At 48.8% G+C, this 23,281-nt stretch overlaps 5 protein-coding genes across 5 annotated transcripts; 1 reads left to right on the top strand and 4 right to left on the bottom strand.

Moving 5' to 3' along the window:
• Nucleotides 1-2,385: 2,385 nt before the first annotated feature.
• On the bottom strand, nucleotides 2,386-5,133 carry FOBCDRAFT_35294 (glutamate-cysteine ligase-domain-containing protein). The gene is made up of 6 exons (XM_031184036.3): nucleotides 4,918-5,133; nucleotides 4,794-4,866; nucleotides 4,657-4,722; nucleotides 4,443-4,606; nucleotides 3,683-4,391; nucleotides 2,386-3,630 (listed from the first exon to the last, which is right to left on the bottom strand). The coding sequence occupies exons 1-6, from the start codon at nucleotides 4,926-4,928 to the stop codon at nucleotides 2,503-2,505; spliced, it is 2,151 nt and encodes a 716-aa protein (XP_031039678.2). The 5' UTR covers nucleotides 4,929-5,133; the 3' UTR covers nucleotides 2,386-2,502.
• A 4,296-nt stretch (nucleotides 5,134-9,429) lies between these two features.
• On the top strand, nucleotides 9,430-10,171 carry FOBCDRAFT_35284 (camp-regulated phospho protein/endosulfine conserved region-domain-containing protein). The gene is made up of 2 exons (XM_031184034.3): nucleotides 9,430-9,544; nucleotides 9,707-10,171. The coding sequence occupies exons 1-2, from the start codon at nucleotides 9,509-9,511 to the stop codon at nucleotides 10,130-10,132; spliced, it is 462 nt and encodes a 153-aa protein (XP_031039676.1). The 5' UTR covers nucleotides 9,430-9,508; the 3' UTR covers nucleotides 10,133-10,171.
• Nucleotides 10,172-10,630: 459 nt separating this feature from the next.
• FOBCDRAFT_274109 (metal-dependent protein hydrolase) lies at nucleotides 10,631-11,680 on the bottom strand (the record flags this gene model as incomplete). The annotated part of the gene is made up of 1 exon (XM_031184033.2): nucleotides 10,631-11,680. One exon carries the CDS (start codon nucleotides 11,678-11,680, stop codon nucleotides 10,631-10,633), a length of 1,050 nt encoding a protein of 349 aa, XP_031039675.2.
• A 1,966-nt stretch (nucleotides 11,681-13,646) lies between these two features.
• On the bottom strand, nucleotides 13,647-15,420 carry FOBCDRAFT_293184 (guanine nucleotide binding protein, alpha subunit; the record flags this gene model as incomplete). The annotated part of the gene is made up of 5 exons (XM_031184031.3): nucleotides 14,879-15,420; nucleotides 14,632-14,816; nucleotides 14,365-14,522; nucleotides 14,050-14,308; nucleotides 13,647-13,991 (listed from the first exon to the last, which is right to left on the bottom strand). The coding sequence occupies exons 1-5, from the start codon at nucleotides 14,994-14,996 to the stop codon at nucleotides 13,647-13,649; spliced, it is 1,065 nt and encodes a 354-aa protein (XP_031039673.1). The 5' UTR covers nucleotides 14,997-15,420.
• Nucleotides 15,421-19,785: 4,365 nt separating this feature from the next.
• FOBCDRAFT_35244 (uncharacterized protein) lies at nucleotides 19,786-22,226 on the bottom strand. The gene has a single exon (XM_031184030.3). The coding sequence runs from the start codon at nucleotides 21,737-21,739 to the stop codon at nucleotides 20,240-20,242; it is 1,500 nt and encodes a 499-aa protein (XP_031039672.2). The 5' UTR covers nucleotides 21,740-22,226; the 3' UTR covers nucleotides 19,786-20,239.
• Nucleotides 22,227-23,281: the final 1,055 nt, after the last annotated feature.

Genomic DNA, 23,281 nt, shown 5'->3' with positions numbered 1-23,281 from the left:
TTGACTTGACTTGAGCTGTTCCGCTATGGACGAAGTTGGTGGAACGACTGGTCAATTTTTTGATCCGGCCAAGGCAAGATCTGTTTGGAGATCGAGCCTTTAATGTCTGAGAGCTACGCAACGCAACGCAACGCAACGCAACGCAACGCAACGCAACGCCCAGTTTGGAATGGCGGCGTGCTTCGGCAATTGCAAGTGCAGAACCTACGGCAGCTTCAGCAGGGCGTGTATACTTCCTTAGAGTTGATGGCTTACTAGGTAGGTCTTGGTTGTGAGACATGGTAATTTATCGTTATTGGCTAGTATATCTCCTCGTGAAGAGGATCCATATTGGTTATTGTTGCATTAAAGACATATCATATCATATGGGTAAGATATAATGTCTTGTATTTACTCAAAATTATCACATAGCAGGTACAGTACTACTGTGCTGCTGATCCGTACAATATGCAAGTATACCACCGATTCCTTGCATCTCATCCATTAGCTTCAATTCTGCTACAAGGTCACTAAACCCAGCCCCGTGCGGAAAAGATACCGTACAGTCCAATACTATCCCCTGCTGTAGATTCTGTTGGTCACCGTTAATACTAACTTCTAGTTGCATCACTAGTTTCGAGACAGGGATACGAGGAAAAGATCTGCATTCTTTGTCTTTTCGGAGGCATCATCTAGGTATCTATCTAATCAATCACCTGTCTATGTCCTCTGTCCTCTGTTCCTGTGTAGAGGTTGCTGATTGCTAGGGTGAGAATGGACGAGTCAGTTGATGCATGGTCAACATGTCTATCATGGGAATTCATGCCAAACAAACCTGCAACTGTGACCAACGAGCTATGCATGTTTCTTCCTTCATCCTCATGCTGTCTTTCTTGGCCTGTCTTGACCTGACTTGACTGATCATGCCTGATCTTGTCAGTTTGTCTGATCCTCCGGCCTCCGGATCCGGACCCGGCGCGGGATCTCAACTCAACCCGCCTCGGCCCCGATGTCAGTTTCGCGTTCGGATCGGCATCGGCATCGGCATCGGATTCGGATTCGGCCATCTGACTCTTCGAGTGTATCTTTCTCTTTGTCTCTCTTTGGCTCTCTCACTGTACTGTACTGTACTGTACTGTACTGTACTGTCTGCCTTGGTATAGCGCTCACATGATCACATCGCCGTTCGACAATCTCATTTCTCAGACACTTTCGTTCCCTCTGCCTAGCAGATCTTTTCCCGATGTGGCTACATCCATTTTCAATATGCCGCACTCTCGCATGCTGCGTGCCTCGAGCTAGCTCGGAGCTAAGAATACCATGTTACAGATCATCGTAGATGATACCCTCCCCCCCCCCCCCCACCTCACTAAACCAAGGACCAGAACGGAAAAAGCCAAGATATCATAAGTTACAGAACCTTACGGCCTAGGAATAAATTCACCGATAATGATAACTCAGTTCTACCGTTCACTATCAGCTGTAGGGAACCCTCACCGGTGTCTTGACTCTCCAAATGCGGCGACCGGTCAAGGTGCCTGTTTGATATCTCTCATTATATCTCCTCAAAACATCAAAGTTGAGACTACACGTCAAATGCCACGCCAAGCTACCCCAATGTAGCTTTTGTTTGCCCAGAGAACAGGATTTATGGATCTTTACGTGAATTCCAGACAGAAAGGGGGTCCCCTGAAAAAGAGGAGCCCCCTTAAACTGCCACAACTCAAAGACATGCGATTCTTGCAGCGGCAAAGCAAAAGCAACCAACAACTAGAACCGTGTCTTTCTTTCTAGAATCGGCCGGGAGGCGCTATACTGCATCTTCACCTCCCCCCGGCACGGCACGGCACGGCTGAGAATTCCCTCCAGCCAGCCACGGCAATAGGAGGTACCCAAGGTCAACGTTTTGCCCTCTCTCGCTTACGGAGACAGCTCGCTTACAAGGAGGCGTTTTGATGGCATCTCCATCTGATCCATCCATTAGCTGCTTGCTACCCACCTACCTAGGTAGTTAGCTCTGTCTCATGCTGTGGGAAAGCTCCGAGAGAGACAACGAGATAATTCCCGTAATGCAAACTTGACATGTCAACTGTGCTATGCAGACTAAGACGGAGTCATGTGATCGTCAGGGCCATGACGGAGAGTGGTATAGTTGAATGTCTGGTTCTGAACTCTATTCAGCACTGGAGACTTCACTATTCTTGGTTCAAGTGAACAGTCTCGTATAAGATGTACTTTGTTTAGGGCATGTGAGGCGAGCCTCGAGTCTTGGGAACGCAGAATGTACATCACCCGGACGACCGTAAAATCACCCAATGTTTATATATCTTTCTGGTGTGGCACCGTCAGTTAGCTGCCTCAAGGCCTTCAGTAACAGCCGTGCCGTGTCTCAGCATAGCCCTTCAAGATAGCAACTATATCCTGAAACCAGCGTTGATCCCTGCTCTTCTCTTTCTAGATACATCCATTATGCTCAAAAAAAGCAACCAAGAACGCCGACCCAAAGTTCAATGACGCTTCCCCTCATGACTCAGTCTCCTGGCCTTCAATCCACTCGCTCTTGCGCTTCAGTGACCCGTTAGTGGCATCCGCCTGTGCTTCGTTGGTCTCTCCGTTGGGTGCTGTGCTTGAACCGCCGCATCCTCCACGGAAGCCGTTCAACAGGCGCTCTAGGCCGTGGATCCCGAGACCCGCAAAGTCACGGCCGGCCGTCTCCCGCTCGCCGATGGCAATCACGGCGCCGATAAGATCATGGTTGATCTCATCGTTGACGACGCTGTCATGCTTGTAACTGGGGTGCACATCAATGAAGTTGCGGATCCATCTGGCTGTTGTGTCAAGATTTCCTGAAGCTCGCCGTGAAATCAGATCGAGATATGTAGACAGATGGCATCGAGTCGATACATCGACGTTGACGCTGTCAAGATAGCTCTCGACAATGGGGATCAAGCCGGGAAAGTCTCCCGACTCTGAGCCGTTGATAATATCATCCACTGTCATCTCCTCAAATTCGTGCTCCACTGGGCCTCCAGGTGATGCTGGCCGACTAGGATGTGCTGAGCCGGGTCGACTGTCGTCACCAAAGGTGGTGTTGGCTCTCGAGGGGCGGCTAGGGAAAGGATTGCGCCGGAAGTAGAACTTCTCCTTCAGAACAGCGTCAACTGCGTGTGCACGCTCCATGTTTTCGTCGACCTTCTTGATAGGGATGTAGAAGTTGAGGTCAAATGACAGGATTGCACGTGTGACCAAGACCATAAAGACAGAGAAAGCCGCGTTCTCGAAATCCGTGATCTGAATCTCCATGGAGCGGAACTCGACTCGCCAGCCGATGCTATTGTCAGCAGGCGGGGGCTTGAAACGCATGTGCTGCCAGTTAGTTGACTGAATGTTCTCAAAGTGGTCAGTCTTGCTGAGGTCCAACTCCTGGAGATCCTCTTCAAAGACAACAATGGGGTCTCGGATGAAAAGGTGAGCGAAGTGAGTGGCCAATCGATCATCCATGCCCCCTTCGAGAAGTTGCCGCTTGATGTCAGAGTCGTAGACCAGGTCAGGGTCGAGGTACTCGTTCCTTAACCGAGGGTCTATGGCAATATATGTTGAGTTGGAGGCGTATCGTGACTTTGGTATCCTTCGAACACCTTCTGTGAGGGGCTGTTCCATTGTGAGAAGTGCTGATCGACTTGTAGAGCATGAGTGCACTTACCTTTTCTCCCAACTCCTCGGGGGTTCTGCAGTCCACGGAGCGGCTGATCTGATTCCACCGCACGTCGGTGTTGGCAAGGAACCCCTTATACACAGGTGTAGCAGCAGTCAATGCCAGCATGATAGGACCAAGCGGGCTCAGCTGATCATAGAGCATTCTTCCTTCGGTGATGTTCTTGGCCTGGAAAGTGATCTGGAGACAACAGCTACCCATTCCGAAAGCCATGGCATCCATATGGATGAAGTCGTCAGGGGCAGCTCCATTTCGTACGTCATCGTCTTCGGGCCAGTCATGCTTGTCAAAGTCCACGGTAGGATCCTTCCAGGGTCTTGGTGTGTTCTTGTCGTGATAGATAGGAACATTGACCTGAACCTTGCGGCCCCGTCGAGATCGTATGTTCGCGGCTAGAGTTGGGAATCTGATATGGGGGTTGGCGATCTCATCCGGGACAAACTGAGAGCGAAGGCGCGGTCCTGAGGGCGGAAAGTAGGGATCGGTGAATTGTCCGGGAACGCCGATTTGAGGGTATGTTGTGAGTGTGATGGGATATTCAGTTGAAAGCATGTGCTCTTTGGCGATCTTTCTCCGCAACTTCATGTCTGGTTCCACGTCGAGGAGCTCCTTGAAGCCGATACCCCAAGGCTTACCTGGGGTCGCTTCCAGCATGAAGCGTCCAAACTCAGGGTGAAAGACGGGGATCGTCCTCTCTCTATTTCACGGTCAGCAGGTGAAGGCAAAGTCTAGGGACTGTCTGATGTACTTTTTCTTCGCGTCAGCTGTATCCACATCTTGAAGATCTGGGACACAACCACCTTGCTTTTCCAGTTCCTTGTCGGTAGCCAGTGCCTCAAGAATCTCTGCTTGACGAAGAGATAACAGCACTCGCTGGTTGTCCTCTGAGTAAACTACCACAAGATACTCGACCTAGGTAAGATGTCAGTTGAGATAATTCAGTTTTATGTGGTTGAACCAACCTCGTCGCCCCAGAGGAGAGCATCGCGCTCCTTTCCCTTGGCCTTGTTCCATATCTCCAGAAGTTGCTATAGAAATTTAGCAATCCATCACCACTTATATCGGATAATTAGATATGAAGGGTGAGAAAGAAACTCACCTTGATACCCCATTCTCTGACTTGAGGGGCGCGCTTCTTGGCATCAGGCCAATCGAGGGCTGTTCCCAAGGCTCTAAAGTTGGGTCAGCTTATAAGACCTTATGAGTTATAAGTTGTGGCTTACAGAAGACCCATCGTGGGACAAAGTCTTGGTTTTGCTTTGAAGGGGGTTTTCTGAGCGCGCCCACCTTGCTTGGAGTTGCCGTAAGGTGTGATCGGTATTCGGAAAGATTTTGTTCAAAATGACGAAACCGGGTAATGAGAATCGGGTAAAGTGATGAGATATGAGCCTCTAAACCTAGAAACTAGGCTGCTCTGACTGAACAGACTGCGCCAGTCGTATCGTATATACCGAGAATGAGTTTTTCTGAGGAGGAGAGTATCAAGAGAACAAACTCTTTGATAAAGCGAAACCGGGGGTTGGTGGACGCTAGGCGTAAAGGTTCTTGTTCTCCACGATATCGGAGTTGGCGCGGAGTTTGACTTTTTAAGTATAACAACAAGGAAAACCTGTTCAATCAGAAACCGATACGACGATAGATAGAGTCACGCTCTAGTCAGTCGATAAATCAGTAGACCGAGGTTCCAGTTAATTAGACTGGTTGAGCGACGACCCGAAGCGTCACCAAAAAAAGTCTCGGATGTCAAAGACAGAGACAGCAAAAAAATTAAACGGCCCGTGTCGATCAGTGGTCCAGGGCAAGTTTGAATAGAGGGGGATATAGTTGATGGGGGGGAGTAGTGGAAGAGGACAAGAGAAGAACAGGGGAAAGTTTAAACTTCTAGAGTGAGGTACCTTCGATAGGTAATAAATACAAGAGTCTTTCCTGTTTTTTTTTTTTTTTTTTGGCAGCCGAGATTCAGGTCCAATTCCGCGGGTTCGCCCGTTGTCAAAGTAAAGAAGAGAAGCGCCGAAGAGCATCAACTAGCCCAGACTATGAATGATATGGGTTTGATATGATAGAGCATCAAAGGGACTGATATGGTTGGGTGGTGGCTTGTCTCTCTTGTGGGAACAACTGAGGTGCTTATCTTCTACCTATTTCCCCCCGATCTCCATTTTTCTATTTCATCATCTCTCCCTTGTCCCTCGTCGTTAAACTCATCGGCTTGTGATGGTTGTTGCGTTGTGTTGCGTCGCTAAGAAGCGGATATTTCTGCTTAGAAATCGAGTCCAAAACATCAAATCAGACAAGGCCCTGATGATGCCATCCGGCCAACCTCCCGATCCGGTCAGGTTCTGGAAAACTTATCGCGCTAGCTCTAAGAGGAGATATCTACCACGGCATTTTGCATAGAAATCATATAGGGTAGGTAGGCAGAAAGTAAAGGAGGAAAGTATTATATACTGTTTAGCTACTACCTATACCTGCTAGCTATATCGCCGTTGTCCTAGTTGATCCGGTGCACCATTGTTCGTATGGTGAGCCTATGTTGCTAAGCATCTGTTGAAAAGAGTCCATCCATACAAGTCAGCCCTACCGAGTCTCCAGACAATGCGATTCCCGTACCATGCCTTGAGCTCCGTGTAACCGTACAACCGTATAGCCGATAACCGCTTGCTTACAATAGCATTGTTTAATTACTAAAACAACGATTCATCGATGCAGCAGATCGTACGTAAACCCACTGACTATTGAGAGACCAGTAGTAACCCTTGTACTACCTTAGTACCTATGTTGAGGGCCAATGTTACTCCCAAAGAATGCCCAGTTCCTAGTTCAACGAGTATTCAACCACTACAGAATTGCAACAATCTCCATGGTCGTGAACAGTAATAAGGTGTTTGTTTCTCAAGCAACTTCGATGCTTCTAACATCGTTCCAGAACAAACAATATACATCTGAAACAGTCATCTCACTCAGAGTTGCCGCCACAGTCTCGTACACCTGATTGGACTCTTCAGCTTCAGTATCCTGCTTCAAGAACAAACACATCCGACTTATCCCCGTCGGTTTCCATGAATTTACCGGGTTGGACTAAACCCCCTCAATGTCCAAAAGCCCGAGGCCCTTATCGAATTGATCGATCCGAGATTAGCACTCCAATGACATACCAGGCAGAACAGAACGGGTAAAGGGAAATCACTGCACATCCATCTCCAGCAACAACCATTGGCGACTGCTTCGTCACAGCTGAAACCCAGCCCGGTCTAGAGCACTGTAAGTTGTCGCCCCCTCCTTCCAACGTAGCTAGTATTGCAGCCAACACAGAACGAGCCCGTCGTTTTTTAGTCATGCGACACTAGGTAGCTGTAACCAACAGGGTGCAACTGGCGCACGGAAGGATGTTGCATGATGATGAGTGATTGTGGGTGCTTAACTACTACCAAAGCTGGCACAACATGATACAACACTGTTCTTGGATGCACAGCAGAATGAATAGTTATGCTGTGAATCGAACATTTCTCTTAAGTGTTGATCAACATGGCTCGGACCTCCGCAACTACCAACCTCGGCGACTTATTCAGCGGATTTAGACATATGAATATGCATACAGCAATAATGGGAATGACGGATTCCGGGATCCAGTGTCTGAAATACCCATGCTGGAAACCGTAATACTGGTCCCAACAAGACAAAGGCCGGTATAAGTTAGCTCTCTAGCAACCACTAAGTCTCGACGCACACAGAGACGCAAGACGTTGCTATCATAATTTTTAATGGCTGAGCCAAGAAGACCAATGACTGATCATGTCAAACATCAGCAATTCGATCAGTGCCATTTGCAGTGATGGATTGATCAACTGCCGACAGGAAGCATCAGTTCTGGTTTTGACTTTGACGCCATGCCAAATCTTCATCAACAAGCCAGCCACTGCTGCCCTCTTCACAATGGGAGATTCTGGTGATAGGCAGACCTTTGACTGCACCTCTGCATTAGTTAGTACCCCGGGGCCGGCTTGCGGGGTGCGTCAAGCTTCCGCTTTGCGCCAACATAACGAACTCTATCCTAAGAACGATGATCAGCAGCCGGCATCCCTTTGAGCTTTAAAAGCCAGAACCAAGAAGAGCCGTGTGTATCACTGATTCTTTGCTCAAGTGGTTACCATTGTGGTTGCAACAGTAGTCCTTCGGTCGGAGAACAACAAGTGTGGGTTTGTGGTACTTATAATAACACGTCAGAAGTAGCTGGAATTTGAAGAAACCCGACAGCAATGACATGGACGAGAAAGGGATATTGATCCCGATAAGAGGAGGGAGACACAGTGCAAAACAACCCGGAGATGGAATGCCGGTAATGGTGTTTGTGGTGCCGCAGTGTGTTGGCTTCCGTTCCTAGCTCAATGGATGGCTGATGACGCTAGAAAGAATGCCATGTGAGCGATGGAGCCCAGGGCTAGCTTAACGTAAAGAAAGTAAGCCGCATTTCATGTCCTTATCGAGGCGAACCGAGCCAACCATGAACTCTGCTACTAGAATCTCTCGGCTCTCGCCCACTAACATCCAGTCAAGAGAATGCTTATAGATAAGCACGACACAAGAGCAGAGCGTAATGAAACGCAAGACAACTATTTGACTGGCAAACGACGGAGTCTCTTCATGCTTGGTGTGTCAAGACGGTACTCACCAACAACGCGTCACTCGCTTCGCTTCGATGTTGTCTTGACTCATCCGTACAACCATACTCCATATCGCAACAAGCTGCGTTCCCGAGCACAGCATGCTTGACAGTACCGCTGTCTGGGGTCCAGCAGCCCAATTATGGCTCCCAAACCTGACCCCATAGACCGTGGCTTTTGATTATCCACTGGGTATCAATGGATGTTAACTTCAATGCAAGCTACCAGGGGACGAGCAAGTCGCCCTGTCGATCCTAGTGACTTCGGGGTACTGTCAAATGTCGATGGCACTCTCGATACCCAGTGAGGATGTTCCTTCGTCCAATTCACTGTCGACCCATAAAACAGGTAGATGTTAAAGGCTTATTGCGATTCCTGCTGGATAAGCAATGCCCAACCAGGAAGCAAAGAAGCACGGGTCATTGTCATGCTTGGGGCAAAGACACAGACACAATTTATGCAGCGCGGATCATTGCATTGCTGTAGTTACCCGATGATACTGTGTTGCCTGGTACAGCTCGACAGAAGTTGATTATTTGACATCGCCACCCATGTACAGTAAGTTTATCATGCGCTGATATTGGCCGTTGGAGAGTGAAGTTGTAGTCAAATCGACACGTGAAGTACAGAAAGGGGACAGGAGAGAATGCACATGCTGTCAATTTTGGAGAAAAGATAAGCATACGTAGATACGAATCATCCCCGAGAAGAGACAAACACGAGTTTCGTTAAAACAGAGGTACACATCAATAATCGAGTTGGCTGTCCACGTTGAACCCCATGCGCTTATGACGTGTATACAGCTAAGCAGCCGCCCCTCTATCTTCATACACCTCACTGAAACTCGCTACCCCACTAAACCTCTCAGGCTCACAGCTACATCATACCCAACTGCTCTCGAGCCCCCCAATCAGGCACAATCATCAATCCCTAATCCCTTGCTGCCACCGCTACTGCTACTGCTACCACCTGGGACCCTGTGGCTCCTCCAATAAATCCCCCCGCCATTCTCGCTCGATCTTGGTCCTTTTCAAAACGAACTCTTTGCTTGTCTAAATACCAAGAGACCACTGTACACATTTGTCCTTCGACCCGATCCTCACCCCTTCACTTGTGATCTCGACCTTAGCGTATCAGCAGTACTTCTTTCGCCATGAACCCTCATCAGAAGAACAAGGTCGACGTCAAGGTAAGCTGCCCTTGGAGACCAACCTTAGGCGATTCGAGCTCCCCTCTGTGCATGACTCGATGACCATGATACCCGTCAATATCAATCCCTCCTCGCAACATCTACACCGACACGATCTTCAATCGTACCGAATACCTTGCTGATGCCAACCCTTCGTTGTAGTCACTCACTCCTGAGGAGCAGCGTCTTTTCCGCCTCTACGGCAAGCTGCCCTCTCGATCCGACCACTTCGCCAAGCATCTCAAGGACCGCAAATACTTCGACTCAGGCGACTATGCCATGTCCAAGGCCGGCAAGGGCGACGGCGTTGATGCTGGTGCCGTCGGCTCTCAGCACCCAGTCCCCGAGAACATACCCCACCTCTCGTCCCCGGTGAACGGCTCCGGAGCCAACGTACCCAAGCACGCCCATCACGGCTCCGTGCCCGGCATCCAGGCTGGCAGCCCTATCAAGGAGAGCAGCTTCCTCAAGAGCGAGACAAGCGCTGACGAGACCGAGGGTAATGATGCCGACAAGTCCAAGGATGCAGATGCTGCTATACCTGAGCCTGTTGCCGCTGGCGGCGAGGGCATTCCAATCCGACGATAGAGCGTTGAATGAAAATGGTAAAAGAAAAGTGCAACTGAGCAGGAACAAAGAAAGAGTATTTTTATTATTTTATTTTTTCATTCTTGTCTCGCAAAACATGAAACGTTTGTTTCTTTTGTAAGAAGCCTTGTGCGTGGGCTTGTGGTGGATTGCGAAATCGGTTTTGACGACTTACGAGGATCGCACAGTTGGCGTTTGGGAATTGGCAGACAATCTGGCTCGCACACATGGGGGACATATCTCGATCTGGAATCATCGGATAGATTGTTTGACAGCGGCAGGGTGGGAGAAACACCACACTCTCCGCAAATGGTTATCATGTTCATTTGGTCGTTTAGCTACCTGCTTCGTTTCAGAAGTATCCTTTCTATTTCCATTCCCTTTTTTATCCCCCCCTTTTGTCTTCGCGTGTAGTATTCCCCGGAACTTTTGTATTTCCCCATGATCTCGTAGAAATGTTCATACACCCTAAATGGTTTCCAGGTGGTGATGCTCTTTTTAAGGACCCAGAGCCTTGAGCGCCATTTGCTTGGCACCCTCGAAAGTCTTGTTGCCACCAATGAAGCCAGCTGCATGGACAAAGACGCAGCCAGGAATGCCACTGATGCCATCTAGCTCAGCATCGCGGAATCCTCTCCATGCCTCGGGCAAGGGCTTTCGACTGACGAATGAGTCCTTGCTCTCAGGAACGCACTGGATACGCCACTTGGCGCCAGGCTCAGGCTTCTCAGCGTACAAAACGTAGAGCACCGAAGGAGTACCGTCCTCGAGAGTATAGAGGTGGTCCTTCCAGGGCACAGACTGGCCTTCGAGGACAAGAAGACGGCCCTGCTCGTCGTATTGTGTGCGCTTGGTGAAGGCTTCCTGGACAATGGTGCGGGCAGGGAGCCAAGAACCGGCATAGCCGTCAAGATCTCTGTCGAACTCCTCGCCAATGCGGTTGCTGGCCTCGTTGAACTTGGCATCCTCAGCTGCCTGAGCCTCAGCGGGATCAGATGGCGTAGGGTCGTTCCACTTGGGGTTCAGACGTCCGACCATGGCACCAAGGCCAAAGGCGCCATCGCTGAAGCGTTTCTCAAGACCTGCAGCGGCGATACCCGCAGGGTCGAAAACAGAAATACCATTGTCGTGGGCGTCGAGGGCTTCAACGAAGTTCTCGTACAGTTTCTCGTAAATCAATTCAACGTCGGCAGAGTCCTCGGGTTGTCCAAGGCGCTCAGCAACGATGGCGCGGCCAAAGTGCAGGAAGACAAGACCGGCGCTGGAGAGCTTTGTAGGGCGACCGGGAAAGGTAGTTGTGAAACCGCGCTGATGATGATCGAAACGGCGCTTCTCAGCGTCGTACTCACCGCCAACGTCGACAACAGTGTGGCAGGTAGCCAGGACGGCAGGGTCGCGGGTACGGACAAGAGAGGCATCGCGGTAGGCGGGGAGACGGCGGAGCATGTGGACGGCGAGGGCCTCGTCAGCGTGGAAGTGACCATTGTGAGTGCCGATGAGAGGACCGTTGCCCGTGGTCTTGACGCGCTTGGATGCTGATTCGGCCATGGTGGTGAAGAGGCGACGGAGCATGTACGTCTTTGGTGGTTTGTCGCTGTGGTTGTGTATCAAGTTGAGGAGGAGGCAGAAAAAGTTGTTGAAGTTATCAAGGTGCGGGGGGACAAAAATAAGTGGCACAGATGATGAAACCGCAACGATTTGCAGTGGCGCTAACGCTATCAATTGGCAGTTATTCACCAAAATCTAGGCAGTTTAATAGTATGAGGGTACTCTGGTATTGTCCAATATCCAACTTGACTGATAAAATACTTCTGCAAAGGTACTGCATTATAAGTACTTCATATGTCGTGTGCTTTTTATAACCCCGCGTCAGTATATCCCCATCTCACAAGCGAACCTAAGTGCCTTAGTAGTCTATGTTTTAGGTTTCTTGAATACAAGACCTTTGATGTACACAAGACTCTGCCTCAACTTGGTAGATGAACAAAACTTAGTAGGTAAGGTACCTATCTATTCTATTCTGTCGTTCTGCTTGCAGCTTCAAAGTACAGTTTCTTATAACAAGCCTGAACCAATCACAACTGATGAATTACATAGTTCTGGCCCGCCCATGGAGCTACTACGATGGACAGGATCTTGAAATAAAGTAATACTGTAAATGCAATCTAGAAACCAATATCTTAAGAGATATACCGTAACGAGTTACCCATCCAACGGTCCAGAGTAAAATACGCGATCCAGATACTAAGCCCACAGACTCAACAAGTCCGCCAGCACTAGTTTCTTATATAGCACGGTCACAGCAATCATCTTATCCTAAATGCCAAGCGGTCATATCCTAGTTGCCTGTCCATACTCATCTTGATATGCTGGCACCCTGGACCCCGAGAATCTAATATCACAACCCAGGTCAGTCTCGATTTATACTTTGATACCCTTGTCACCTATGTATGATCCATACACCATCATGCTCCATGGTCAATTTCATTGAATCCTCCTGCATGAATCTCAAACACATCCGACCTACCAGAGACAAAAAAAAATACAAGGCCCTAAAGCATGATCGAATTTCCACCTTTGTTAGCGAGCACCTCACAACACATGGTCTGAGCAGCCATGTGGCCGCGGATATACAACAGCTGCTGTCAAGATTTAGGTCCAGGCCAAAGCCATAGCGCATGGATGTTTCTTCAGCAGATCCAGGGCGAGAGATTCGCGTCACGGTGTGAATACGCCAACAACGAGTGACTTGATGCCAAGGATCTAAACCTGAGTATCACGTTAAGTTAAGTTATGTTATGTTATGTTACTCTAATCTATACATACGTAATCAATCAACCGATCAATCCCCCTCGTTGTTTATATCATACGCCTCATTAACAGCACTAAAAGAAATAAGGGATGGCTAGCCCGCCGCTCTGCTGCTTTTAGAACAATCGATTTTGAAAAAAACAGACACACCGAAATGAATCCACTGGTACGCCTTAGGTATCATGCAATGCAATGCACAAAAAACACAATTCGGCCAAAACGGTCGTTCCGCTATCATTCCACTGATGCCCTGATGCACCTGGTGACTTTGCCTTGGCGAGTCATGACCCGTCTCTGACTGCTTTGACTTATGCACTGCGGCCTAGGCAAGTCTTCAGACCATATTGCCAGTATACCATGGGAGGCAATCAAGTGTTGGGTTGCATCCGTGTCCCTGCGACTCCGACAACTGGGTGAATTAGCATAGAGGGACATATAGAGCGCATGTAAACATGTCGCTGGTTCGACTGGCCTGAGTCGGTAATGAGGTTTAAAAAAAAAAAAGTACAATCCAGAAGAAGGAAGCAATGCAGTCCTGATCGACAGCACTGATATATCTTCACCAGATCATGACATATGAAGACATGATGCTGAGGCCGAGCTATCACCCGGGGAATATCCGACCCCCATTTTATAGTCGTGTATATCTTGATAAATGTCGGGTGTCTCCGTATAACAAGTTCCGAGTCGAGAATATGCTGGATTAGAGAATGAGCTGCTTGAGGTTGCGTTGGATGATCATGTCCTGGACTGAGGCCATAGTGATTTTGAGCAGGTTCGTATCGGTAGCATTGGTGAAATGGCCATAAATCTCCTTCTCGGTGTTTCGGTTCAAAGCCTTGAACTTGTCCAGGAAGTACTTGCTCGCCGCCTTATAATCGTCCTTAGGTCCGTGGTAATCGGTGAACCCGTGATTCGTAATAGGGCTCTTGGGGAGCTTCTCCTTGAACAGATCCATCTTATTCAGGAAGAGGATCAGCGCTGATCTGGCAAACCAATGGGAGTTGGCAATCGACTCCCAAAGCATGAGCGCCTCATTCATTTGGTTCTGTGTCACTGTTAGCAGGGTATTCGTAGCTTCCTGTCTGGTTTCATTCGTTACTGACCCCATCCTTGTCCTCAACCAAGCACTGATCATAACCGCTAATTGCGACCAAGAACAATAGGCAGTTGACATTCTCGAAGCAGTGAATCCACTTCTTTCGTTCTGAACGCTGGCCACCAACATCAAACATTCGGTAGGTGAGTTGGCCGAGGTCGAAGATGGTCTCTGTGATACCAGTAGTTCGCAATCGCGATCGAAGAAGATCTTGATCATCGGGGACATAGTCCTCTCCCCAGAGTCTATCGATGTCCTCAATGAAACTTTGGAATATGTTAGCGCCAAGAATTTTCATGCCACGCCATGATACAATACGTACTAGGTTAGGTTGTCATGTAACGCATATTCGTTGCCCATCCCAATGGCCGCTCGAACACCATTGTCGACCCACAGGGCTTTGATGGGCTCAAGATAGTCAGCAGGCATAGGGTCGTGAGGGCTAATTTCGTGGTCGACAAGGATGTGGGCCATATGTTTCTGTAGCTTCTGTTAGTAATTGGGGATGTCTCACTCAACCGCCTCACTCAAAATTCTCGTCGGAATAGTGGCTTCGGCAGTCATAGTGGGGAAGAAGAGCTTGACTTACCTCGTTGTCGGGGTTGTCGAATTGGAGATCGTGCTCATTCATTGCTTCGGCAATAACTTTGAAAGACTGAACAATGTTGCTAAAGATGACGGGCTTCCATTCCAGCTTCTCATTTTTGCTGAAGCCTTGAGAGTAAATAAGCTTCATCTGCTTGAGGACAGTTGACTTTCCAGATTCTCCAGCACCTGTTGGACGCGCATGGCGTGTCAGTCTCATTTGTGCGAAAGCGCGGCCAGACCATTCCTACCTAGCAAGAGGAGCTTGACCTCCTTGGATAGCTTCTTCTCATCCTGGCGAAGCTGCTTGTCGATATCACGAGATCGCGCAAGACCGCGATCGCCCTTATCCCGACTTCCAAAGCACATTATGGGGGTTTGAGGTGGAATTGTGGCGTAGGGTGAGGTTGACTGGGAGTAGAGATGCAAGACAGTCGAAAATGGATGCCGTCCCTCGATGGAGTCGGAAAGTCGTTTCGGTTATCGCAAGCGAGTGAGTGAGGCAGATCAAACAGAAGCCCGAAGTGAGAGATTGAAGGATCGGTCAAGGTCAATGCTGTTACAAGAGCATGAGGCGAGTCGCCAGACGAGGTCGCGAAAACGGCCGGAAACTCGGGGTTTGAGCTATGTATTCGATAGGAGAATCGGTCCGGGTGGTGCGAGTGAAGAAGCCTCGACGGTATCGGCGTAAGTGGTAAAACCAAGTGTCCCGATAGGAGAGCAATCCGTTTCCCGTTACCTCAAGAGAAGTGCCTCGATTTAAGTTGCGTATGTTGGGTGTGGAGGGGGAAAGAGTCGATAGAGCTGGATAGGCGAAAGGACTGTATAGATAGAGCGGACCAACCAAGCCAAGCCAGAGAGTATTTCTGAGACAGGGAAGAAGAGAAGAGACGGGTCATTTATTAATTAACAACAACATCCATGACAGGCGCAACATGGGCGGACATGGGCATGGGCGAAAGAAAAAGAGGGCTAACTTAATGGAACCTGAGGTCACTGTACGATTTATGACGGGATGAGCCTTTGGGGCACTGAATGGAACGGCACAGCAGGAACAGCTCCCTGGGGTTCCCGTCTGTTAGTTCCTCGTCGCAAAGTGCAGGGTCTCGATACCCAACTTTTTATTATGTGCTAGCGAGCTGTACTTGGACTTACAGCCAAGTCAGCTCCATATTTTAGTGGCCGGGAGCCTAGCCCCAGCACCTGGACTGGAAATGGGGCGCCTGGCGTGAGAGTGGATGCTGGGCGGCGGAGGGAAGCTGGTGCACCAATAGAATCTGTGCTTCTAAACGATGCCGTTCCCGGCGATAGCTTCTTGGGTTCCCTCGAGGTATTGAATGTTGAAGAGAAAGCCAAAACAGTCCCAGAAATATACCAAAATGGTACGTCGCAGGTAGCAGCTCCTAGCCTTGTCGTTCCCAGGTTGATCCCCGTTCCCGGCACTGGACTAGGTCGCCCAAAAGCCCCTTGAAACACCACATCGTTTTTGGTGGTTGAGATGTTGAAAAGCCGATTGTGAAATGTTGATGTGATCCTCTTTTTTCCTTTCTTCGTCTGTTCTTTCTCTTTCTTTTGCCTCAATCTCCAGCTGCGATACGACTCTGGGAGACATCCCGCAGGCTAGAAACCTCCACTTGACCACAGTAGACTAGATAAGTAGGTACTGTAGTCTACCTTAGGTACCTGTGCACCTCTCCAGTGTAAACAATCCAATTCAACCCCCCGCGAACCAGAAGCAACAGATGATGCGTCGCTTGTCGCTTCTCATAATGAACCCCATCCACCACGAGGTGTGGGTGGGTGGGTGCCGTGACATGCAATGCCATGCCGGTGCTGCCGCTTCAAGGTCAAAGCTGAACATGAAGCTCATGATTATCCAAAGAATTGCTTCATGTTCTGGTCTGTGTCTTACTTCTTGCTGTGGATTTATATGCTTAGAAGACCGTGCTTAAACTTACCATGTGGTTCTTGTTTAAAGTCAGGCTGTTCTAGACACTCTTGATACATAGCTCAGCGACTGATGGCCGCCACTGACACTGACTCAAGCCCTAAAAACGCCCATCAGCCATGATCGACATGACTCTCTCTCGATGCATCGACCGTTCCCTTGACGTGCCTGCAGCTTGCTTCCAAAGATGACCAAGGACGACAAAGTCAGGTTACCGATAATTAATGATTCAACCCCTTTCACGGCCCCTGGCTTGCCTGACTCTCATCCAAGTCTCTCATACGAAAAACTTCAGAGCCGTACCAAGAACAAATACCGTCCCTCCCGCCTGAAAATTTCCGGTTTGTTCTTCGAAACATCGGCACTAACTTGACTTGGATAGTTCTCTGGTGGTTGCGGCAATGGTGGACCCCTGTCAACAGTATTCAACAAGACCACCATGTTCCACTGCTTGGCTCGATCCGTCGCCTGTGTTGAAGAATTTTGACCCTTATAGGCGCTACTGCATCAGGGAGAAACATCCGGAGACACTAATTATCACCCATCTGCCTTTTGTGGTTTGAGCTTGAGCTCGATTATGAGCTTCGATTGAGAAGAGAGACAACTTGGGCTCTGATGGAGCACACTTTCTCAGCTCACCACGATACCCTCTTCTCATTGGCTTCCACGGCAAAGAATAACATACAGCCCTGACCCTTGCTCAGCTTGCAGGAGTTCGAGTTCCTGTTGCGAGAAGCCAGGTTCAGTTCCTTTCGCTAGCTGCGCCTCCACTCATCTCCGTCGACGGTTGCAGGGGCTATTCGCTTTTCCCGTTCCCCATCAAATAATAGGGGAATTCTTCTGCCCAAGCGACACCAAAACATATGATGCACATATCACTTTAGTAGCGGTTCGTCTTGTAGGGTTAATACAACCGATAGCTAGTTGATCCATTTCAGCCTCTGTATTGTTCTCGCAAGCCTCAACGTAAAGAGCAAAACTAAACTCTGGGCACGCAGAATAAGCAATGTATCTGCATACTGTAGCTTGTGACTAGTCAACCCTCCCGAGAACCTACGTCCTCAATATTGAGCCCTACCGAGGAGGCCATAACGACATATCACCTCAACCACATCCAACCGCTCGAGAATATATGTAGGTCGATAGACGATCAGGTGCAACCAACAGCATCAAACATCAGCGCTAAAACAAGAATTCGGAAACGGCATCTAAAGAGGAATAGATGCTCTCACGCTGAATCCACTGCCGTGTGCTTGAGTGAAACTCCTTGACCTCGGGCAACCTAAAAGGACAACTCTTGGCCTTGCAAAAGCTCTGGCCACGTTACATAGGAGCATCCCATTCCCGACGAAGATCAGCGTCGTCTGATTGCGTTTCATTGATCGATACTGAAGGATGGCAGGAAAACAGGGGCAACGCAGCCGCTCTGGTCTAGCTCTTTTGACATGTCCCGTTTGAGCAATCAGTAAGGAGAAGGGGACAACAAGGATCGTTCTCGGATACGGAGCTTCCGAGAGGTAGACATAACGGCGGCATTGGCCTCATTCTTTCAACACAACACAATACCAGACACCAAACAGAAACGCCAACTTGTTAAGTTATTCATTGATTGTCAAGAACCCGTCAACACCGTGCCAGTGGCCCATCTTTGATCTACATAACTCTACGGTTAATATACTCAAGCGAGATCTCATACGAATAAAGGAAAGCTTAATACTCTAGCTATCTCGATTATCTATATGCACCGTTAAATGATAGCACGACCGAGCTAGTTAGATCGTATCTAGTCGTCCTGCATAACCTTATTTTTACCGTAATACCATCACATTTAGAGTTTGTGTATCACTAGAGTGACATCTTCTCCCACTGCCCTTAGCAGGACGTTGACGCTCTGTGATGACGATACCATGCCTTACCGGGGTACAGGCACCTTTAACAACTGTAGATGATTACATACAAACCGTAAATATAGGCATGACATACACAACGGTATCGCAAAACTAATGTCCTTATCGGTCAGTTCACGCTGGGAACCGCTCTGTAGCTTTTGCTGTCCTACGAATATTCATCATTAGGCTGATATAGTTCCTGTAGTGGGTTTCAAGAAATAATCCAACGCCATCGGATTCATGACAGTCTCACGATCTTGTCAAGTCTGTAGCCACATCCATTCGAGACCTTCCCCTCGACAGGATCAGGCTTTCCTGGACACAAGCCACTGGCCAACTCATGACAGCTTACATCCACCTATCGCAGTTATGAACTCACAAAAATCGTGTGTAAAAGTCCTGACATCGGCCTTCTCAGAGACCGCCTGAAACCAGGCCGAAGCTGTATGTGTGTTACCGAGTTAGGACACATACGCCGTGCAATAGATAACTATGATCAAGATCTATGGGCACTTTATCAGGCCCGTTTGGTAGTTGTGGCCCTCGATCACAACGAGGCATCAGACAATGATATTGCTGTCGTACTTACCATGGGTTGCTCAAGTCGAATGCCACACCATGACCGATACAATACTCTACTGCACTGACAAGGATCTCTAAGGTGCTGTGTGTTGGCCACCCACGAGAGATGATTGCTGAATACAAACAGAGGCTTTGTTGAGTGGAACCTCCAGGAAACTCCCGTGCTGGTCATCACCTTGACCGCTCTGGCATGTGCATTAAACTCATCTCCACCTAAGAGTGGACGACTATCATGTATGGTGAGGACCTTGGACTCATGCTTCACCTTCAGAAGTAAGAAGAACCGAGTCAAGTTCTAGGCGACGAGGAGAAGGCCAGGTTCATCTAAACACTGAGTTCAGGGACCACTTGCGCAAATGTATGCCTTTCTAGGATTCTTCTGCAGCTATCATAGTTGTAACGCATGTACAAGTGAAACAGAAACTGTGTTATTAACATCATGGCTTATAGTTGAGAGGCCAGCAGGCGAAACGTCTCATCATAGTTTATGCGTTAAAATGGCTCACACAGCTTGAGTATGCCGACTGCAGCAATTCAAACAATTTGAAGTTTACACAAGTATCGGATAGATTCAATATCCTACGTACACCGCCGCTTACTGAAGCTGCTATACTAGCTTTTGTCGGACTCTGTCTGTAGTATGACATTTATCGGTCATCGAGGAGTGCAACATGTCCACATCCTCGACGAATGTGACACTTTTCACACGCTGGCATCGACCATTCTTGGTACCATACAGGGGCTGAGTTAATAACTTAAATTCTATACTTCATAACCATAAAAGGAACATTTCGACATATCTAAGTTGGGGCATCTAACAAAAGCGGTATCTGGGTATCAAATCCCATAATCATCCCATCCAACATAACAGTGTGTACTTTGTAGGCCGCCAGTTTGCTTCTTCACGAACCAGGCACGAAGAAAAGAATCTATCCCAAGAGAAACCCCTGACGTAACGCCGTATCCCATCTAACAAATGCCGAACAATCCGGTCCTCCCAGCTAAGACCCTCGGGTTCACCCACTGCCGGATAAGCATGCATCTACGTACGTACTAATTCTTTTGGATCCGCCACATAGGTTGGCTACGTCAAACTCCGGTTCAACTTGAAGAAATCAAGGATATAATATAGGTGTGGCACTTGCACCAGTTGCACGTAGTGCAACACAGAATCGACTGACGAACATCCCCATCTAGTACCATGTGTTCTTCTGATCTAGGTTGTAGAGAATTTTACAATTCTGTTTTTGACACATTTTTGTACGATTGAGAGTTTTGAACCTGGGTCCATCTGGGCCAGTGACGTAGTGATACTGACCGAAGAAACGCCACTGGCGGGCGTCAGCAAGAGAGTAGACTTCGTCACCCCAATGCCCTTGATAATGGAACCAAGATGTCGGTGCATGAGGATTCGATGCCGCGGGAACAAGACTCAGAGGTTCGTGTTGTTCGTCCAGGTCATGATTGTCCTCTTTCGTATAGTCGTAATGGTATGCGTAATTGTTAAGAGAGGGGTCCCAGAGCGGTCCCTTATCCGTGACATCCTTGAGAAGCTTGAATGGCAGGATGTAAGCATGGTTTCCTGGTAGCGCGTACATTGCGTGGGAGCCCACAGCTGAATAGATGACGGGTCTGTCACCACGCTTTTCGACAGCTTCGAATGCGTACGCCTGCCCACCCTCATGCTCTGAGAAAAAGACACCACGGGGAATGCCGTGCTCGAAACGGATCATGCAGTGCTCCCAGTCACCCACATGGTTACCAAACCGGATGTTCATGACAGTTTGACCGAGGTTGTAGGAGTAGAAGAAGAACCAGAAGGCGTCAACAATGCCTGACCCCTTATCAACCACAACAAGCACTGCGGGAGCTGCTGAGTAGCCATTGGCCTCCGGTTTGTGACTGTTGGACTCCGAACGACGGCGATTCTGAAGTTTGCGATTTCTAGGGTCAGAAATCTTATGGACAGGCCGTGTTTTGTCGACATCATACCAGGTGCTGGGCTCCCGGGCTTCGGGTTCTCCTCCGGGGTTTCCTACCGGTATATCGCGGTTTTGGTCATCGTCTTTGTCGTCAGGAAACGGTTTGGGAACGTTATAATGGCTGTGCAGCCAATTGGGACGAGACTCGACATCGTCATCACTTCGGAGAGTGATCTTGCCAGAATACTTATTCAGCTCGTGCAAGTTATGAAGAGTCCACTTCTCAGTCGAGTTAATAGGCTCGTCATCGGCGTAGGCAGTCATATGTTCTACGTGCTGACGAATATCCGAGGGCCAAAACTCTTCCCCAGAGTAGAGGTGAACTAACGGCGCATGCTTTGTAACATAGTCGGGGATATCGCGAAGGATCCTGCGTCGTTGATTGATATCTCTCTTGTGATTCTGACGGGGAATCTCATCAGGCTCCCAAGCAAGAGAGCGGCGCTTGAGCTCTCCCCATTCTGGTTCTTCGTCCTCATTATTCCCACGAGAGGCAGGATCACTGCGCAAGTGATGTAGTCCGCACAGACTAATCCAGCGACAGGCCTGACGATCCAGAAAGTACGGGCTGCTGTTCACCCATCGTCGATCTCTGGCGCGCCTCTCGGGGCCTTTCGTCGTTGGGTCTAGTATACGGGGAAGCAGCCATGCGCCAAAGGAAATAAGCAGCATGAAAGAGAGTAATATGGTGAAGCGGCGTAACCAAATCATGGCTGTAGCGATAAAGGACTGCAAGGGCCCATGGACGTAGTTTGCGCAGCAATTGAAGTTGAAGAGACTCGATTTCGAAGACCTACGACAAGCCGGGGGAGTATCGAAGTGAGGCCGGGAAGAAGAATAAGACAGGATAGGCCGGCTATATGAGCATCACGAACGAACGAGAGAAGTACGACACCGCTCGCGGCATGTCGTTGGGAGGAGGAGTAAGGCCAGGCTAGGGTAAAGGATGGACAAAGAGTAGAATAGAGGGAAGGAAGACAAAACCTACCGCTAAGTCGACAGAAGAAAAGAAGCGCGCGCCATAGTCTAGAACGGGATACTTTTTGGTCGCTGCGTATTTGATGGCAGGGCAAGGGTATCGATTGGCGGAGTGTTGGTGAGACGTAACCTGTGGAGGGTGGTGGGGATGCAGGTACAGATACTTTACACTTTAGGAAATGGAGCTGCAGTAGGTACACGGTTTGCATTTGCAGACTTGCAAGAGTGTACTTGATAGCATTCTTTTTCTGGCGTGTCTGACGATAGATGTCTGGTTAAGGTATGGGGTTTGGGCTTGGATGATGAGTACGAATACGTCAAGTCTGGGGTAGAAGCAAAGCGGATATGTCCATTTATGGATGTTCTGTACCGAGGTTTCTTGCTCAGCCTCAAGTGGAAGTGTCTACTACAGAACTGCCGACGCGTAATTATTATAGTGAGAAGGATACGACAAATTTAGATTTTGTTCGCAAACTCTCTTCACCAACGTTTCACGCCTGCGTTACATTCTTTCTGTACAGTTCAAGACACGGGTACCTTAGGTACTGACCTGATCCGCTGCAGCAAATAAGAAACGACATCACAGCCCTGCCCAGACTGTTCCTTGATCGTGTTTTTAGCGCAAGCACCCCTCTTTTTGCGCAACATGGACAGGATTCCCCTCTTGCTGGGCCCTTTCTGAGCCTCCAAGATCCATCTGCAACCCCGGTTTGCAGTTCTGGAATGGGCCGACTGGATCAAAGATCGTGTAACGGATACATTCAAACCCGCCCTATTTCCCATTCAGCATAAAGTATCTACCACTTGTTGACCGAAAGACTGGGAATTCAGCCAGAGTGACCAGGGTATGCTGGGTGTACTTACTTACCTACAGTCCCGAGTACGACACCCTCAACTGTCGTTCCCATGATCTATAGTTAAGAAAGACAACAGGATCTTGTTCACCGTCAGATTAAACATTCCCCAACAGATGCGCATCTGCGGCAAAGAATATATAAACGTGCGAGACATGTGGGGGAACTGGTGCTGGGTGACACGATCACTCTTGTGCCTACGAGTCACAGTACTTCAATGAAGTCCCTCCAGCTGCGGGTGAATGACTTGTGTCGGATTTGGAGCAGCAGATGCGAAAATCGAAGACACTGGGGGTAGACTCATGATCACTCGTCAATTCACAAGGTCACGGCACGAGTGTTGTGTTATGGACTGTGACAGTTTCATATGCCCTCAAATAGCCTTGATCTTACAAAGGAGACTCCGAACTTTCAAATGCTT

Source organism: Fusarium oxysporum, chromosome V (assembly GCF_013085055.1).
Source record: "Fusarium oxysporum Fo47 chromosome V, complete sequence".
NCBI lineage: Eukaryota > Fungi > Ascomycota > Sordariomycetes > Hypocreales > Nectriaceae > Fusarium > Fusarium oxysporum.
Note: the sequence above shows the minus strand (reverse complement) of the source record. Positions and strands in the feature narration are given on the sequence as shown.

Coding starts and splice junctions, on each gene's coding strand:
- FOBCDRAFT_35294 (XM_031184036.3), bottom strand. Junction 4,723..4,793: donor TCAGAGAATGGGGTATCAAG/GTGAGTTTCTTT, acceptor AAATTTCTATAG/CAACTTCTGGAGATATGGAA. Junction 4,607..4,656: donor CTCTCCTCTGGGGCGACGAG/GTTGGTTCAACC, acceptor CATCTTACCTAG/GTCGAGTATCTTGTGGTAGT.
- FOBCDRAFT_35284 (XM_031184034.3), top strand. CDS start 9,509: ATGAACCCTCATCAGAAGAACAAGGTCGACGTCAAG. Junction 9,545..9,706: donor AGAACAAGGTCGACGTCAAG/GTAAGCTGCCCT, acceptor CCTTCGTTGTAG/TCACTCACTCCTGAGGAGCA.
- FOBCDRAFT_35244 (XM_031184030.3), bottom strand. CDS start 21,739: ATGATTTGGTTACGCCGCTTCACCATATTACTCTCTTTCATGCTGCTT.